This window comes from Equus quagga, chromosome 13, assembly GCF_021613505.1.
Source record: "Equus quagga isolate Etosha38 chromosome 13, UCLA_HA_Equagga_1.0, whole genome shotgun sequence".
Classification (NCBI taxonomy): domain Eukaryota; kingdom Metazoa; phylum Chordata; class Mammalia; order Perissodactyla; family Equidae; genus Equus; species Equus quagga.
This window is the reverse complement of record NC_060279.1, coordinates 93,459,124-93,477,767: the sequence shown is the minus strand read 5'-3', so window position 1 is coordinate 93,477,767 and position 18,644 is coordinate 93,459,124. Positions and strand designations below refer to the sequence as shown.

The window sequence follows — 18,644 nt, the reverse complement described above, 5'->3', positions numbered from 1 at the left end:
CCAATGCAAGAAAACTAGGGTGAAGGCAAAGCGGAGAATTTTGCTGCTTTTGTTTCATGGTTCTTGGACACACGTGAATCCAGGGCCAAGTAATAAAGAAGGCTTGCCTGGTGCAGCCCGTCTTTTTATGATCTCTACTTCTGGCTCACATACGCCACTCCTTTACAATTATTTTCCAATTTTTTCCCTATTTCCAACTTCCGTCACGTGTAAAAGGGAACAATGAAACAAAGAAAACGCAAGCCCACTTTTACAAGCAACCCATGGTTTCTTTCATTTCAAAATGAAAATTGCAGGCTGGCGGGAAACTCAACCCTACAGAGAATTCTGGAACGTGTAGTCCAGACGCTTCTCGTGATTGGGGCACTTCCGCTCCGGGAAAGCGCGAACGCGTTAGATGTTCAGCTAAGGAAACAGGAGACGATAACCGTGCGCTCCGTACGTTTCGACGCATTTCGGGAAGAATACAAAGCCCGCTTCTCTGGTGGATTCTGGGAAATTCTATTCAGGCCGCGGGATGGGACAGGCACTTCCGCCCAAGGGGGCGGGGCCGCGGGGCTTGTTCCTCTCGGGCATGCTGGGAAGTGTAGTCCCGGAGCCCCGCGAAGTCGGAGGCGCTTCCGCTGCAGGAGGTTGAGGTTGCGGCCTTCCTTTCTCCCGGGGAGGTGAGTGAGCCCGGGCACCCCGCCGCCTTTTTTAACTTTTCTGCCCTGGTCGTGGCATCGGTCGGGCCCGGCGCTCGGTCTCGGGGAAGGAAAGCGGCGGCCAGCGGCAGCGGGCGGGGTTGAGGGGCGGGGGCAGCCGCTTGCCTTCCCCTCCCTGGAGCCTCCGCGTTAGGGGCGGTTCGCGAGTCCCGGGGTTGGAGGCGGACTGGGATCGGTCAGCGTCGGAGGGTCTCCCGGCTTCTCCGCTGCCCGGCCCGCCTTCCCCGACACTTTCCACTCGCTCTGTCACTTCCTAGCGGTATAACGTTGAGTGAGAGCTTAAGCGTGCTGTGCCTCAGTTTCCCTTTCTGTAAAAGGGTCTGTTAGGAGTACCTACCTTATACATTGGTTGGGGAAATAATGGTATAGGACAAGTGAAATGTTTAGAACAGCTCAGGCGTGTGGCAAAGATGTTAGCTGTTAATATTGATACTATTATAGTAATCAGAAAAGCTTCCGTTTCTCTGGAAGCTCCTCGCAGTGCCACTGGCTCTTCCTTCCCATCCCTGCGGGAAAGGAGGCTGTGCTGGGCTACCTCTGACCTCTCTTGAAAGAGAGTGCGTCACTCACAGATAGCCTCTGTGGTTTTTCCAGGACCACGGACACGATCGTGGTCTCTGCAGCCTCTTCTCCTCCCCCTGCCCTGTCTTCGGAAAGAGGGCTGCAGAGAGGAGGGGGGAGCCCCGCCGCCCAGGACTCCGCGTTCGTCTTCCGTGTCGGCTCCGAGTGGTGGAAGAAACACTAGCAAATGTTTCTGCTACAAAGGTGTCCAGTTACTGTTCAGTAATTGGGAAGATACGTAGAACCTGTACAGGGCAGGAGTAATAGTCATAATAGTTAAACCTTGAGTGCTGAGTATCAGTTTAAGGGCTTTATAAAAATTAGCGCGTTCACCTTTACAAGGCCCTGTGAAGTGAATACTGTTATCACCTCTATTTTACAGGCGACAACATGGAGACAGGGAGCCAGGGAGCGTAAGGTACTTATCCTGCAGTCACCGTGCTAGGAAGAGCAGGCGGACTCGAGTCTAGGGCTTGTGTTCCTTAGGTCTTTGGTGTCACAGTTTAAACATCCCCAAATTGGAGTTAGGAGACAAAATAGGAAAACAATATTCAGCCATAGGAAGCTGGCTGCGGAGGATCATTTGGGATCAAGTTATGGAGGTAGGCTGGAATATTGTGGTAGAGGATTTTGAAAGCAGGGTTCGTGAGTTTGGACTTCTTTATAAAATTTTGAGGGGCCGCCCGGTGGTGCAGCAGTTAAGTTCGCACGCTCCGCTTTGGTGGCCTGGGGTTCGCTGGTTTGGATCCTGGGTGCGGACCTACACAGTGCTTGGCAAGCCGTGCTGTGGCAGGCGTCCCACATAAAATAGAGGAAGATGGGCACGGATGTTAGCTTGGGACCAGTCTTCCTCAGCAAAAAGAGGATCGGTGGCAGGTGTTAGCTCAGGGCTAATCCTCCTAAAAAAAATTTTTTTTTGAAAACATTCTCACTTAATTTTATTTCAAACAATATTTATAGTTCATATTCTGATTATAGAAGAAATGCAAGTTCATTGTAGAGAGTTCAGAAAATATAGAAATACATAAAATAAAAACATGAATTAACCATAATACTAGGATAGGATATAGATAATTATTAACATTTTAATGCCTTTTTGTTTAGCAATTGCTAAATCTTTATCTATGTTTTATGAAATTGTTATCAGACTATTCGTAGTTACTTCCTAACTCTTTACTTTGGAAATTTCCAAACACATCCAAAGTATAGTGTCATGAACTCCTACGTAACAATCACTCCACTACAATCTTTGCTAATCGTGTTGCTTTTTTTCTCTCACCGCAGACACATTCTTCCCCCAGAGTTTTTTAAAGCAAACTCTGATGTTGACCCAGCAGACTTAAAAATTAGCTGTCATCCGTAGTTTATCCATGAGGACCAGGAGAGGCGAGATTGTGTTAGTTCCCTAGGGCCATTGTAACAAAAACCACAGACCGAGGGTCTTCAACAATGGGAATATGTTTTCTCACAGTTCTGGAGCCAGAAATCCGAGATCAAGGTGTTGGCAGGTTTGGTTTCTTCGAAGTCTCCCTCCTTGGTTTCTAGACGGCTTCCTTCCTGTGGTCTCACCTGGTCTTTCTGCTGTGTGTGTACGTGCCCCTGCCGTCCCTCTCTGTGTCCACATTTCCTCTTACCGGCACACCAGTTCGATCGATGTAGGGTCCACACTAACAGCCTCGTTTTAACTTAATCACCTCTTTAAAGGCCCCATCTCCTTATACAGTCACATTCTGAGGTACTGGGGAGTTAGGATCTGAACATATGGGTTTGGGGGGGGGCGGTTATTAACAGAGAGATTAACAGCAACTCTGGTTTCACTCTTGGCGACCAGGAGAATGTAGCTTGCGTGAGAAGGTTAGAAAGAGCTGCTGTTAGAGAAGGAGGATGCTGACTTTTTTTGGCTCCTTTGGAGTCACCCTTGCCACTGGCATGAAACTCTGGGTTCTTCTCTCTCTCCTCTTAGGCTTTGGGGCCCGCTGCTTCATGGACCTTGTCGTCTTCTCCTCGGAGCGCCCAGCACGAGGTCGGCCGAGGGAAGTTACTCAGTGAGTAAGTGTGATTCGTGTAGCTGTTCAAAAGGGTGTGACAGCCTGGGAGTAGAGAACAAAATAGAAATACTGTCCGTGTCCGTCTTCCTTGTCTTTTATCTCGCTTGCTTTCGGTGGGCTGTAGAATCCAGCAGCTTTTTCAGAGTATTCCAAAGTTGAGGTATCATTATGCCTCATATTGTCATGATCTAAAACAAATCCCCTTAGAAACAATTCAGCGTTAGTGCTCAATTTTTTGTTTCTTGGTTGGGGATCATAATGGGGATGTGAGAATAGCTGACATTTGTTGGGCACCTCTCATGACTCAGAATTTCCGATGCTTTCTGTCTGCTAACTCATTTATTTTTTCATAACAATGCTATTATTCTCATTTTTAAAGTGAAGAAACAGGCGCAGACAATTGAATAAACGACCTGGTGGCACCGTCAGCCAGGGGCAGAGCCGGGATCAAACCTCAGCAGTTAGATTTGAAACGTAGCTCTAGCACTCTGGCTGGATAACCTTGGGCAAGTTACTTGACTTCTCTGTGCCTCAATTTTTTTGCCTGTCAAGTAGGGATAATAATGTCAATCCTACCTCCTGAAGTTTTTGTGAAGATTAAAAGAGGTATGATACGTCAAGTGCTTGAAACTGTGCCTGACACATAGTCAGTCTTCTCTGTGATGCAGACCAGAGTTGTCCTTTATCTGTTACAGGTGAGTATGCAACATGGGAAATGCACCAAGTTGTTGAAAGAACAAAAGGATATTTTAAGGTGTTCCCCGCCCCCTTCAGCTTTTGATACTTCACTTCTAATATACACTTGAACCAAAATGAATAGTTTCTGGGGCCAGCCCTGTGGCGCGGTGGTTAAATTTGCATGTGCTGCTTCGTTGGTCTGGGGTTCGCCGGTTCAGATCACCCATGTGGACATGGCACCGCTTAGCAAGCCATGCTGTGGCAGGCGTCCCACGTATAAAGTAGAGGAAGATGGGCACAGATGTTAGCGCAGGGCAGTCTTCCTCGGCGAAAAGAAGAGGATTGGTGGTGGATGTTAGCTCAGGGCTAATCTTCCTCAAAAAAAAAAAAAAAAAGAAAAGAAAAGAATAGTTTCTGTAATAACCATTGTTTAAACTTACAGCTAACACTAATTTGCTGTCTTTTGAACCTAGAGAGTCCCTGGGGGATAATTAGATGGTCTCTATGCACTATCCAATATGGTAGCCATTAGCCACGTGTGACTCCTAAACGCTTGAAATGTGGCCAGTGCTAATTGAGATGTGCTGTAAGTGTGAGCGACACAACAGATTTCAAAGACTTAGTATGAAAAAAAGAATGTAAAATATCGCAGTAATATTTACATTGATTGAAGTAGGAGTGATAATAATTTGGATACATTGGGTTAAATGAAATGTTGTTATAATTAAACTCACTTGCTTCTTTTTACATTGTTTAATGTGGCTACTAGAAACATGTAAATTGCCCATGTGTCCTCCTGTGGGGCAGCCCTGGTCTAAACAGAAGCCTCCCTTTTTACTCTAAGAATTTGCCTCCGGGCGTTTACAAGTGTTCTTCCCTCTTAGACCTCCAACAGCTTCTCAGGATGGAGAGACGCGTGGAGTTGGTATCAAGAGGCCTGACCAGCCCTGCCCCTGGCTTCCCGGGTGTCCTTGGGTAGTTCAGTTAACTCCTTGAGAGGCAGAATGGAATAACGTAGTGGTTCTCAAACTTTGGTCATATCAGAATTGCCTAGGGAACTTGGTGAAAAAAAAAAAAAGACCCAGGCATTTTATTATATCGGTGAGTCTGGGCTTCTGTGTGTGTTTTTTTGTTTGTTTGTTTGGGGTTTGTTTTTTTGTTTGTTTGTTTGATGAGGAAGATTGGCTGTGAGCTAACATCTGTTGCCAGTCTTCCTCTTTTTGCTTGTGGAAAACTGTCCCTGAGCTAACATCTATGCCACTTTTCCTCTATTTTGTATGTGGGACACCGCCACAGTGTGGCTTGATGAATGGTATGTAAGTCCACACCTGGGATCCGATTCCAAGAACCCCTGGCACTGAAGCAGAGCACATGAACTTAACCACTTTGCCACCGGGCCAGACCCTGGGCTTCTGTGTTCTTTATCAGCTCTCTGGGCGATTCTGTTTCTGTTCTGATCACATCTTATTCACCCTATTTAGGAAGGAGGAGCCCCTGTCCTAAATAGTATGAGATGGCTGAACACATGACACCCAACACTGGACAGACAAGAGTGGCAGTGATCCCTCAGTCTCACACATACTCACAGCCTGTGGGAGGAGGACACTGTACACCGTGGAGGGCCATCTGGGGATGCATTCAGGAATAGAGGAACCAGCAGGGGCCATGGTAGGCGGGCTTCGGAGTGACAAGAGGGTAGGGTGACCCTTGGTTCCCGCAGGAGGACGTGATTGGTTTGCATGAATAATTTCGCAGGCTGGAGGGAGCTGGACCCTCTTGGGTTAAGGACCGAGTTGGGTGCGGCTGGACCAGCTGATAGGGTGAGTTGTGGCGGATCTTAATTTATAAAGGTGACCTAGTGACAACATAGAGAGGCTAATGCCTTTGAGAAAGAAGACTTTTAATACTTAACGGTTACCCAGAAATAAGAGGCACAGCATGCCGCGCAGGGTCACACGAAGCCGGTCACACGAAGCCTGTCACATGCAGGGGTCAGGAAGCAGAGAGAGAGGAATGGGGACTATGTCTTTATGACCACAGTGGCAGGAAGTAGCTGGATGGTGGCATCCCGTATTGACTCCTGAGAACAGGCAGGTCGGGGTCAGTAGAGGGGGAGTTATATTATGACTCTCATGTGCCCTCGAAAGCAGGCTTGCAGGGAAGTTGTAATTAACTTTGCTCAATCGTCTGGCCCCGCGATTCAACAGACCTATGGAGAAATTAGGAATAACGTGTCCAATAGCCGATACGGCATCTGAAAACGTGGTTAATACATAGGGAACTAGCTCGGTGGGGAGTCCTTCCCCCAGGGGCAGGGCTGTATCTGGAGAGAGCAGAGGATCTCATGAACTCATGTCTAGGCCTTTGAGGCCTGGTGAGGCTGGAAGATGTCAAGGCAGCATGTGGAATTTCAGGCCTTCCCATACAGATGCACACAGTTTGAGAACCACTGCATGCTGGTCAAGTTATGGGCCCAGGAGTCAGATGGCCTGGGTTCATTGCCTAGTGCAGTGTGCCGACTGGACAGTGAAATCATGGCGGTGGGAGGAGTGTAAAAACACAGATGTCAGCAACCCACATCCACAGATTCTGATTAATTAGTTGTGGATCGAGGAAGAGCATTCTTTTTAAGTTTCCCTGTGCTGCCAGAGTTGAGAACCACTGTCCTTGTAGGTAAGGCTCTGGGTCAAAATCTTGCCTCTTCTGTTGGCCTCTGGTTAATTGTGAACCAGGTTACTTAACTTCTCTGTGCCTCAATTTTCTTACCTGTAAAATGGGGATAGTCATCGTCTCCATCTCTGGAGTTGTTAGGAAGATGACTTGAGATGGTACATGCAAAGCTTTCATGCCTTGGTAGCTAGTAAGTGAGCTGCCATCAATATCAGCTGCTATAATTATTATTGGGAGTATTTTATGGCTCAGGCTGCCTTGTGGGTAAAATTAGGTACTGAGAGTTGATCTTGGTACTCCCTCTGATCTTAACAAACCTTGGTTCTCATCCCATTTGTTAGGATCAGAGAGAAAGAGAAGCTTGCAATTCATGTTTACTTTCTTTAATTTTTTTTGCCCTTAGGCAGAGGTTAGCCTGTTGGAGTAAGTGGAAAAGTTAGAGGTGAAAACCTGGAGTCCTTAGTCCGTCTGAAAACATCCAGAGGGCTGTTTTTGACTGATGCTCCTCAAATGGTGACCCAGGGACCAGGTGACCAACAGCATCAACATTGCCTGGAATGTTGTTAGAAATGTAGATTCTCCGTCTGCATCCTTGGTCTTCTGATTTAGAATTTTTGGGGGGTGAAATATAGGCACCTGCATCTTCACAGAGTCCCCAGTCGATTCATGGAACATTAAAATTTGAGAGGCACTTGGAGAGAGAATGGAGTCGTGGCTTTTTAACAAAAAATATTTTCTGTTCCTCGCTGGCTAAGTTACACATCATTCAGGTATCAGAGATGTGCATGGCTCCCTCTCCCCTGGTGCAGGTCTTGCTCAAATCTAAGAGAATCCTTCCGGGACAAAAACTTAGTCTGTAACAGCCTTCCTTCCGTCTCTTCTCCTCCTTTACCCTGCCTTCTTGTTCTCAGAAGCATCCCTCATTACGTTACTGGCTTGGTATTGCCCTTGTACTCGTCGTAGCATCAGCTCCGTGAGATCCAGGTCTTTGCCTGCTTTGCTCGCTGTTGTCTCTTTCACGTTGAGGATCCTTTGCGGCACAGAGTAGGCTGTCAATACTTCTCTGTCGACTGAATGATCAAGGTGGTGAATACGAGGCCCTGATCCACGTGGTGTGTCCGTCAGCCTTCATTACAGCGGCCATTCTGCAGATCTTGGTTGAGTTCCTCCCAAGGGCTTGCCACAGCATCCCAGGGGTCGGGAACACGGCAGGAAACAGGACTCCCTGTGGGCCAGATGTGATGCGTATAAATAAGCAAAATACCTAGCGGGATGTTCCAGAGGGATGTGTGCTAAAGAGGAAAGAATTAAGCACGGATGGGGCATAGGAAGTGTTGGAATGTGGTTAGGAGAGTGGAATTTTCTATAGGGTGGCCAGGGAGGAGCTGTCTGAGGAGGTGACATTTGAATAAAGAGGGAAATGATGCTTGGTGTGGCCCTCCTAACAGGCTCTCTGGCCCCAGCCTCTTCCCCCTCAAGTCTCCCGTCTGCTGGGAGAGTAATCTCTTTCCCTCCTTCCTCTCCCTTCCTGCAGTCCTTGGCTGCCCTCCCGCTGACTTACAGGTAGAGCTGGGCCTTGCCCATCATCATGGTTTGAATCCTGCCGTCCTGCCCCTCTTTTTCTGCCGCTCATTTGTCTTCACTCAGGTGAGAACTCTCGCTCTCCTGCGGCTTTCCAGTGATTGCCTCTCTTTGGCTGATAGAACTCGGCCGCCCTCCAGGGCTGGGATCAAGCTGTGTTGATGTAGGAGCTGCTCCAACCAAGCGTGGGCCTCGGAGCCCGTACCTTGTGCTTCCAGAAAAGCCCATCGCCTCTCTGCTACTTAGTAATGTGTGGCCTGATTGTCAATTTCCTAATCACTAGGCTGTGAGCAACCAGAGATGGGGCAATTGTATCTCTTTTAGTAAGATTCCCCTAAGTGTTCATTGAGTGAAGAAACTCATGTATTTAATGAAGAATTAATAAATGAGCCTGTCTGGTACTAACTGTGCCAGCAGTGAAATAGTCATCACTCTCAACATTTCGATGGACACATTCTGTGGCTTTGGCGACAGGAGTCCATGTAGGCACAGACTTTGAAGAGCAGAGAGCATCTTCCTAAGAGAGTACTTTGAAAAATCCAGAGGCTCTTTTCCTTCCAAAGATGACCTTCATTTTGCCCAAGGACAGCAAATATTGTGAAAGACCTAGAGGGAAAACTTGGAAATAAAACCCTTGCTCTCCTCCCAAATCCTCCCAACTGGGGTCCGCCTCAGAATTTTACAACCCAGAGAGACCTTAGACCCACACATCTCGGCTGCCCGCGTGCTTCTGCCGGAGGGTGGCCTCGTTCCTCCGGCTGCTGACACTGGCTGCCGGGAGTCTGCAGAGTAGTTACTGGCTTACAGGCACTGCTTTAGGTGCTTGGCATATAAAGGTGTAGGGGTATCAATCACAAGACAGCCAACTTACTAATCGTCCGGTTCCCGGAGGTGATGGAAAGATCTCCCTGCAAAGCTCTCTTACTGAGCGGACGTCGCTGGGCAAATACAGAGTCAGAACAAAGCGAATGACAAATTCCAGGGGCATTTCTTCTAAGATTGGGACCTTCTGCATTGCCCTTTTCCATCCTAGGGTTCTTCTGTCTGAAATCAGATGACTAATAATAATGAACTAGTAAATCAGTGAAACAATAATTAACCAGCTCATTATAATCTCTTAACTTGGGTGTTTTACTCTCGATTTCACCCTCCCCACGATCAGAATCATACCCTGAGAGCCACAGGGGAACTTGTAGTAGGCCACTGTGTGGTGGGGGGCAGGTCCTTCACTGCGCAGGGGCTCTTGGCTGGAGGGGTCAGTGGTTTCTGGAATCCAGCCTGTGCTCTGCTTATCAGGCCACCCCAAGGAAGGGGCTCCTTGACTATCTCAGGTATGGCGGCCGGATGCGTAACTTGTATTGAATGCTTAAGCGGCCCAGCACTGTTCTGGATGTTTTTAGTCACCTAGAGTGACTCACCTTCCAGTGAGCTTTTATGAGGTTACTATTATTGTTGTTGTTCTTATTATCCCCAATTTATAGATTGGACATTGAGGCACAAAGTACCACCAAGTTGGAGACGCCAGCATTTGAATACCGGTGGTCTGATTTCAGAGCGTGTACCCTCATAATTCTGTTCTCTTCTCCCTCAAGCAGATCCTTCGGCGTCTTCTCCCGGTTTCTCTGTGTCTTTAATCTCAGCTCCTAAGCTCCCATTTCTCTGTCCATGAGACCTGACTCCCATCTGCTTGTTTTTGTCTTTAGAAGCAGTAGAGAGACAAGATCTAGAATACTGGCTCTGACTTGAGGGCTGCCTTCAGGTTCCTGCCTCTTGAGCTCACCAAGCTTCAGCTTGCTCATCTGTTAAATGGGAACAGCATCGTCATCATCATGAGTTATTGAGAAGTTCCTAAAATGCCAGGTACGTGCCAAGGGCATCGCATAAATTAGCGCATTCCTTCCCCACAATCATCCTCTGACTAGCATTCTGTTTTTGTCTCCTTGTTATAGCTGAGGATAGGCACAGAGGTGTAGACCGGACCAGGGTCACACGACTGGTGCAACAGTAGCGTCTTTAAAGGTACGTAGGAGTTAATGAATACCAAGTGCTTCACAAGGTCCCTAGAATGTTCTAAGTGCTTATTTAATGTTAAACATTGCCATTTTTGTTGTTTTTATCATTACTATGATGACTATACTTGTTAATTTAAATGACATACCGATTACCTAGCTTATGGTTAAATAAATCTTGCAGAGTCACAGGTTTTTATTAATTTCTCTTCGTCTCCATGATAGAGTCTTTTTGAGGCCCTACTGTGAACAAGTAAATTTGGAAAGATTTTATATCTTTTAAGAAACAGTCATCCATATAGTCAAATTCATAGAGAGGGAAGGAATAATAGTTATGAGGAGCTGAGGGGAGGGGCACTGGAGAGGTGTTTAATGGAGACAGGGTTTCAGTTTGGGATGGTGAAAAAGTTCTGGAGAGGGGTAGTGGTGATGGCTGCACAACAATATGAATGCACTGAATGAACTATACACCTAAAAAGGGTTAAAATGGTAAATTCTGTTATGTATATTTTACACAGAAAAAAACCAGTTATCCTTGTAATCTTAAATGTAAAGGCATCAAATTAAGAATGACAAACCAAGAGAGAATAAGAGATATTTCAGAGGTTAAGGGTGATTTTCATATGACAGAGCAACAGCGTCTGAAGTTTCCATTGATAGAAACCATTTATGAGGACGTGTTTTATGGTGCTGAATATTACCTGCTTTTCTACTGCTGCTGAGATGTAACACACTCTGAAAGTGTTCTTTGGTCTTTCTGCATATTCCTTTAATCCTCACAACAGGCCTGTGAGATGGGCATTGTTAATCCCTCCATTTTACACATGAGAGAATCGAGGCACAGAGATATTAATCATTTGTCCAGGATTTCACAGCCAGTGAGTAGCAGTGCCATGGGCCTAGGCATTTGGCCCCAGAGATTACTCTCTCAAGCCGGCTCCTTTGCTCTCAATTTCTGCCCTCCCTAGAATCAGAATCATACCAAGCGCTACGTGAACTTGTTTCAGGCCACTGTGTGTGGTTGCGCGGGGCCTGTCGGCTGGAGGGGCCAGTGCTCTCTGGAATCCAGCCCCTGCCGTGCTCGTCAGGCCACCCCGAGGAAGGGGCACGGATGCTGTTTCACGTAAAGCAGCCATATAGGTTAGCAACACCCTTGGCCAGACTCTGACGGCTCTTTTCTTCGTCCCCTGTTGTGCCTTCCCTAGGCTCAGCCCTTCCCCAGAAGGAGGAGGACAAAATGACCAAGTTCAAGGTGAGTGGGGCTTGCCTTTCTGCATTTTAAATTGTCCTCTCATTTTCAATGATTAGACGTCCTGTTTCTCGGATTATAGAGAACAGTAGGCATTCAGAAACCTTTTAGGCGCCAGATGATCTCTACTTTTCATTTTAGTGTAGTTTCATTTTTGTTATTTTATCACCTTTTATAATTCCACAAATTAGAAAAAGTCAATAGCGGTGAAAAAAACAACTCCCACTTTACCACTATTTTCCTTGCAAAACAGCTTTTCATTTTCCTACGTTCTTTTCCTCATATGCATTCGTAACTGTATGTTTGTAATCATTGTTTAGTTAAAATTCTCAAATTGTGTCTTTTCTAATTAATATATCCCCTATATTTTTTTATTTATTTTTTTATTAATGTTATGATAGATTACAACCTTGTGAGATTTCAGTTGTACATTATTGTTAGTCATGTTGTGGGTACACCTCTTCCCCCTCTGTGCCCTCCCCCCACCCCCCCTTTTCCCTGGTAACCACCGATCAGATCTCCTTGTCAATATGTTAACTTCCACCTATGAGTGGAGTCATATAGAGTTCGTCTTTCTCTGACTGGCTTATTTCGCTTAACATAATACCCTCGAGGTCCATCCACGTTGCTGCGAATGTATATCCCCTATATTTTTAATGGCAACATCACGCTTGTGTATGTGTCTCAAACTTTTCCCCATTCCTGGATATTTAGGTAGTGCAGAATTTTTACTGTCTGAAAGAACATTGTAATAACAGTTTTCCTAATGTAACCGTTTTCTTCAAAAGGGAATTGGAAGAGTTCGCCATTCTTTGTTGTTAACGTTTTCGGAACTTGAAATTGACAAAGTCCATTTGCTCTGCGGCCCCCTGGGTGTTTTATATATAGAATATTCAGATATGGCATGGTGCCCGGGTCTAGCGGCTGCTTCACATGGATGAAATATTATTAGATATTTTCACATTAGAAAGCTAGACTGTTTCTTACCCGTATGTGCGTCGTATCATGTCTGTGTTTTATTTACTGATTTATATTTGTCACTCATGTGTTAATTTATTTTATCAGAGTAATCATGTACTTAATTTAAAAAGTCCAGCAGTACAAGAGGACTTGCCAGATACTTTTCTTTTCTTACTGCTTTTAGTCTCAGACCAACCTTATGAGGCAGTCTTTAGTCTTCTCTGCGTTTTAATTACAGAGTAAGAGATTCTAGAATTTCAGAAAACTGTCTAAGTTCATGCAGGAAATGAAAGATTCAGCTGATCCAAAAAGACTCCTAGGATGTTGGCTTAGATAAAGAGAGCGAGGGAAGGGAACAGAGTTCTCCTGTCGGGGACCTCGTCCATCGTCTGTGGTGCCTAGTTGTCCTGCTCGGTAGTAGACACCACAGATGATACCACCTCTGCCTGGTGAGTCTTCAGTGGCCCCTTCCTCTCTGTGGACTCGGTTGCTCATTTAGGGCCCTGGGAGGTGCAGGGCTCCAGTGATGAACACAGTCTTCATATGGGAAGTTGAGACAATACTCTACACCACTGATCCTTAGTCATGGGCGATTTTGGCCCCAGGTAATGTCTGGAAACTTCTTTGGTGTCACACCTTGAGGGATGCTACTGATATCTAGCGTGTGGAAGCCAGGGCTGCTGCTCAGCATCCTGCAGTGCACAGGACAGCCCCCGCAGCAGATAAGGATCTCGCCCAAAGTGTCAGTAGTGCCAAGGATGAGAAACCATGCTGTACATGAAGCTATACGAGAGCAAAAGCAAAATATGGGTGAAAATATTTATCATGTATATGCTAAAAAACAAAAGCTAAAAATCTCTAATAGAAATTTTCCAGTCCTTATATAAAACCCTGGTTAGAGTATGAGCAAAGAACATTAACGGAGAAGGTACTGAAGAAAAAATAAAGATGGCCAGTAAATATTTGCAAATATGATGAGCTTATTATCAAATAAGTAGAAATGATCAAAATAAGTTGTTTTTTTACTGATCAGATGACCTGAGATTTAAAAACATTGGTTATATTCAGTGTTGTGTGTGGTATGGAGAGTCGAGAATGCTTATATTCTCCTGGGGGAGGGCTAAACTGGTGAAAAACTTGAGAAGAAGATCTGCCACTGTACCTAATAATTTTGCAGTTGCGCATTCTTTGACATTGTAATCTTCACATCTTACGACTTATCCTAAGAAAACAGTTAGGGAGCTAATATCTATGTAAAAAAGTCGTTTTTTTCAGCATTTATTATGAAAGAAATCTAAAACATAATATACATTATTTGGGATGTTTAACTGTGTTGTAGTAAAATTGGCTCCAGTCTCTTAGAATCTGGAGCCACTTGGTACACCTCCTGTCCCCGTTTCTCAGTGCTTCCCTTCTTCCAGGGGACCTTTGTTGGAAGATTGAGGTTATGTGTGCTTGGTGTTGCAGGAGCCGGTGACCTTCGAGGACGTGGCTGTGGTCTTCACGGAGGAGGAGCTGGAGCTGCTGGACGCCGCCCAGAGGCAGCTGTACCGGGACGTGATGCTGGAGAACTTCAGGAACCTGCTCTCAGTGGGTGAGGACAGGCGCCGTGTGACTGGACGTCGGCCCCCTGCGGGGTGTGTGTGTCCTTGGGTGCGCGGGGCTTTGGAGCTCTTGACCTGGTTTCCAGTTTTCTAATCAGCATGGAACACAGATGGCATTTTTCTGGTCTTTGCCTCCCAACCTGAAGTGTGTTTTGTAAATGAGCTGTTGATTGACTGCATGGCTGCTATATGTTTTTGGCCTTTCTCAAATTGTTGTTGTCTCCAATTAGTGGGTCATGACCTACATTTAGGGAATTGTGCCAGCACTTTTTTTTTTTTGGCAAGGAAGATTGGCCCTGAGCTAACATTTGTTGCAGATGTTCCCCTTTTAGCTTGAGGAAGATTGTCACTGAGCTAGCATCTGTGCCAATCTTCCTCTATTTTATGTGGGACACCGCCAAAGAATGGCTTAATGAGCGGTGCTAGGTCCACGCCCGAGATCTGAACCTGCAAACCCCAGGCAACCAAAGTGGAGTGCATGAACTTAACCAGTGTGCCACCAGGTCAGCTCCGTGCCAGCATTTTTTAATGAAATAAGATAGTGTAGAGGGGCCAGCCCCATGGCCGAGTGGCTGAGTTCACCTGCTCCACTTTGGTGGCCCAGGATTTTGCAGGTTCGGATCCTGGGCGTGGACGTGACACTGCTCATCAAGCCATGCTGAGGCGGCGTCCCACGTAGCAGAACCCGAAGGACCTACAACTAGAATATATGACTATGTACTGGGGGCTTTGGGGAGAAGAAAAGAGAGATTAACAACTAGTGTCAGCTCAGGTGCCAATCTTTAAAAAAGAAATAAATAAAAAAATAAAATAGGGTAGAAAATTTCAGAGGCCTTGGCAGTAATGGCACATTGCAGCAAGACTATGGCCTGTTGCCAAAGGATAGTGTGAGAAGTGGTGGAGAGGATGGGATGAAAATAAACGTTTTTTTCCCAGTAATTTATGCTTATGCCTGCATATCCTGGATTTTTGCATACAATGTGTTTCCTCTGATGGCTCATAATTAACAGTTTGGAAAACACCCATTTTGATGTCCTGAGGATGATGCAGAGAGCTACAGTCGTTAGTCATTTTTCCCCTTATGTATTCATTTTAGATGTTGGTCCCCGGCTTTTCACAGGGCATCAGTCCGTCACACCAGATGGAATACCCCGGTTAGAGAGAGAAGAAAAGCTTTGGCTGGTAAAGACAGCAGCCCAGAGCCGGAGCTCCTCAGGTGAGAGCCGTGTGACTCCGAGTCTGTCCAGCCTCCTGTCCCCTCCACAGTGGTGACTCTGGTCCACCTCGGGGCCTCGTCTGCGGATGCCGCAGCAGCCCCTGGCTCCTCCCCGTCTTCGCCTTTGCTCTTTTCCAGTCCCTTCTCCACTCGAAATGGTTCTTTGGAGTGTTTGTCAGGTCTTGTCGCTCCTCTGCTCAAAACCTCTAGTCGCTTCTTTTCTCATTCAGAGTAAAATGCAAGTACTTAAAGTAGCTTCTAATGTCCACATGGCTGCTGCTCCTTTGTCCCCCATCCGTCTGTGAACGCGACCTTCCACTCTCCCCCCCGTCAGTCTGTTCCACCCAATTTTGCCTCTTTGCTGTGCCAAGCGTGCTCCCGCTCGTCACCGTCTGCCGGTTCTTTCTGTCAGTGCTCTTTGCTCTGTCATCCTCTTGGCCCTCCCTTACTTAATGTAGGCCTCTTCTCAAACGTAGCACCGTAAGAGGGCCTCCCATGACCACTCTGTTCCTAATGCCGCCTTCTTCCTCCACTTTCTTTCCCTTCCTTGTCTTACGTGGTGTCTAAGCAGTGACCCCCACTTACCAGATTAACGTATATTTTTGTTTATCTCACTGTATTCCCCTTGGAATATAATCTCTACAGAGGAGAAATTCTGTTCTCTTTATTGGTGTATCCTCAGTGTATAGAAAAGACTTGGCAGAGGGCAGGTGTGCTATAAACATTTGTTGAATGAATGAATGAATGAGTTAATAATGGTTCTGTGGACTTTTTTCCATCAGTCGTGGACATACTTAAAGGGTGGTAATCAAAAATGTGTGATGTTAGGGCTGGCCCCATGGCTGAGTGGTTAAGTTTGCATGTTCTTCTTCAGTGGCCCAGGGTTCGCAGGTTCGGATCCTGGGTACAGACCTATACCCCGCTTATGAAACCGTGCTGTGGTGGTCTCCCACATAGAGGAACTAGAATGACCTACAACTAGGATATACACGTATGGACTGGGGCTTTGGGGAGAACAAAAGAAAGAGGAAGATTGGCAAGAGATGTTAGCTCAGGGCCAGTCTTCCTCACCACAAAAGTATACCTTGAAAAAAAAGAGTTTGATGGAGGCATAGTCTAGAATAGTGTTTTCCCCCCAACAAGTGTCCAATTTTAATTTATCAGATGCTTGTGAATGTATGTAGATATTTGTCCATTAAACCTCATCTAATGACAGCTTAGCTTTGCACTTGCAACCAAATTGATTATCATTTTCCCCATGGCTTTCCTGCAGCCTTTAATAGTGAATCATAGTGTTTTGGTAAAGAGCTACTTTTTAGAATGAAGATTCTAATAGTCATGTTGTACGCATATACCTTTACTGCTTAAAAGCACCTGTAAAATTTTTTGTTCCTGTTAATGCCTGTCACAAGCTACTAAATGTATTTCAAACTCACTGAATCCCTGTCTTCGGCTTGAAAGACAGTGGTGTGGTCCACATAGGAAAATCCAGCAATTTGAGTCTGTTCTCCCAGACAGCGTTATTCCTGAGGTTTTAAATATTGAGTCCTACTTGAAAAAGCAAAAGTTGACACACACAGAAAGGAAGTACAAAAATTGAAGAAGCAGTTGATGCCTAGACCCTATGGCCACTTTTAGGCCTTATCTTCCCCCCCCCCCGCAAATGATTTTTGCCATCATTTTATGATCAGCGTGATTTTCGCATCAGCAGCATCTGCTTAGTTTAGCCCTGTGTCTGGTGTAGCCTTTCAACTTCCTAGCAAAGTTGCTGTTTCCACTCCCTTTCCTATTAGGGGTAACTTACTTGCAAAAGCTCTCTTACTTGTGTGACATGGCTCAAACTCTCACAAAGAAGTGAAACTAGGATTCATATATCCATTCAACATATGTTTATTTGGTTTTTTTGGGGGGGTGGGGGGAGGGTGTTGAGGAAGATTGGCACTGAGCCAACATCTGTTGCCAATCTTCCTCTTTTTTTTTTTTTTCTCTCCCTGAAACCCCAGGACATAGTTGTATATCCTTGTTGCAAGTCATTCTAGTTCCTCCAGGTGGGATGCCACCACAGCGTGGCTTGATAGTGTGTAGGTCTGCACCCAGGATCTGAACCAGTGAACCCCAGACTACCGAAGCAGAGCCTGCAAACTTAACCACTCGGCCACAGGGCCGGCCCCCAGTCAACATATATTTATTGAACACTGATGTGGCAGGCATTCTGGGAGTGGTGATAAAGCAGTGAACAATATAAAATGCCTGTCCTTGTAGATACTGCTTTCATGTGGGAAGAGACATAAAAAAGATGAAGGACATATACAGTATGTCAGACGGTAGTATGTGCTAGGTGAAAACAACACAGGGTAAGGTGAGTGGAGATGGCCAGAGCTGTAGAGTGGATAGGGAGAATTTGCTGTGTGATATTGGGTGATAAAAGGCCTCACTGATAAGGTGTTAGTTGAAGAGAGCCCTGAAAAGAACTAAGTCACAAGTTCTGTGGCTAATTGGTGGGACAGAGTTCCAAGGAGAACATAATTCTTCCTGTCCAGCGTTGACTTTGAGAATCAATGCTATGCCCTATTCGTTTCCTCCTCACAAGTTCTCGCTCTGTTATAAAAGGTGAGCTTCTGATTTTTTACTTGTTTCCCCTGGAGGTTATAGGGACTTTACTTGCTGTGGGGTTTTAGAGTAATGTGTGTTCTTACCCTAAACCTCTTCCCCCAGTTGTCCTCCTGAAGGATATTTTCCAGCAGGGTGTGAAGGACCACTCTGCTCACACTGTGAGCTTTAGGAATTTAGGTGATAAGGTGTTTTCTCCCAAACATGTGTCTTTCCAACCAGTCTAATGCCACAAGGGCTCCTGACATTGGAGTAAACCTCCAGTGAAATAATTCAAAGTGAAGATTTGCAGCATTGCCTGGGGATGTCTTCTGATAATCTCTCTGTAAGGGTTTTACTAGACGTTTTGAGCATTTTGGTGAGATGTGCGTGCAGCGGGCAGAAGGATGTAGAACTATTTGTGAGACGCCTGCTGCAGCCAAAGAAGAAGGGCTTTTGGTAAAGTACAGCTTTGTCTTTGTAAAGCTTCCCTAGGAAGTATTTTTCTTGCTCTGCAGCCACCAAATTTCTAACTGGCAGCTCACTTATGAAGTTTAGTGTGGTTCTGAATGGATCTCGGTAATGTGTAGTAAATGAGAGCCCGGTGGTCTGCTTCTTGGTTTCTGGAGGCAAGTCAACCAGAGAACATGATACATGATGATAAAGAATAATGGAACCTCTTCCTGGTTAAATAAAGCCTCTGCACCTAAGTTTATAACCTTGACATTTCTGAACAAAGCATTCACGTGCCCTATCTCCAAATTCTCTTATTCTT

The 18,644-nt window shown here is 45.8% G+C and overlaps 1 protein-coding gene across 1 annotated transcript in view; it reads left to right on the top strand.

The window, feature by feature from the left end:
- The first annotated feature begins 608 nt into the window (after positions 1-608).
- The window catches only part of LOC124250365 (zinc finger protein 45-like), a 48,784-nt gene continuing 30,748 nt past the window's right edge, over positions 609-18,644 (top strand). The window contains exons 1-8 of the mRNA XM_046682167.1: positions 609-665; positions 1,299-1,469; positions 3,229-3,314; positions 9,946-10,102; positions 10,192-10,261; positions 11,457-11,503; positions 13,928-14,054; positions 15,161-15,280. Coding sequence (XP_046538123.1) covers positions 11,489-11,503; positions 13,928-14,054; positions 15,161-15,280 — 262 coding nt within the window. The 5' untranslated portion in view covers positions 609-665; positions 1,299-1,469; positions 3,229-3,314; ... (1 more) ...; positions 10,192-10,261; positions 11,457-11,488. The remainder of the gene's footprint in view (positions 666-1,298; positions 1,470-3,228; positions 3,315-9,945; positions 10,103-10,191; positions 10,262-11,456; positions 11,504-13,927; positions 14,055-15,160; positions 15,281-18,644) is intronic.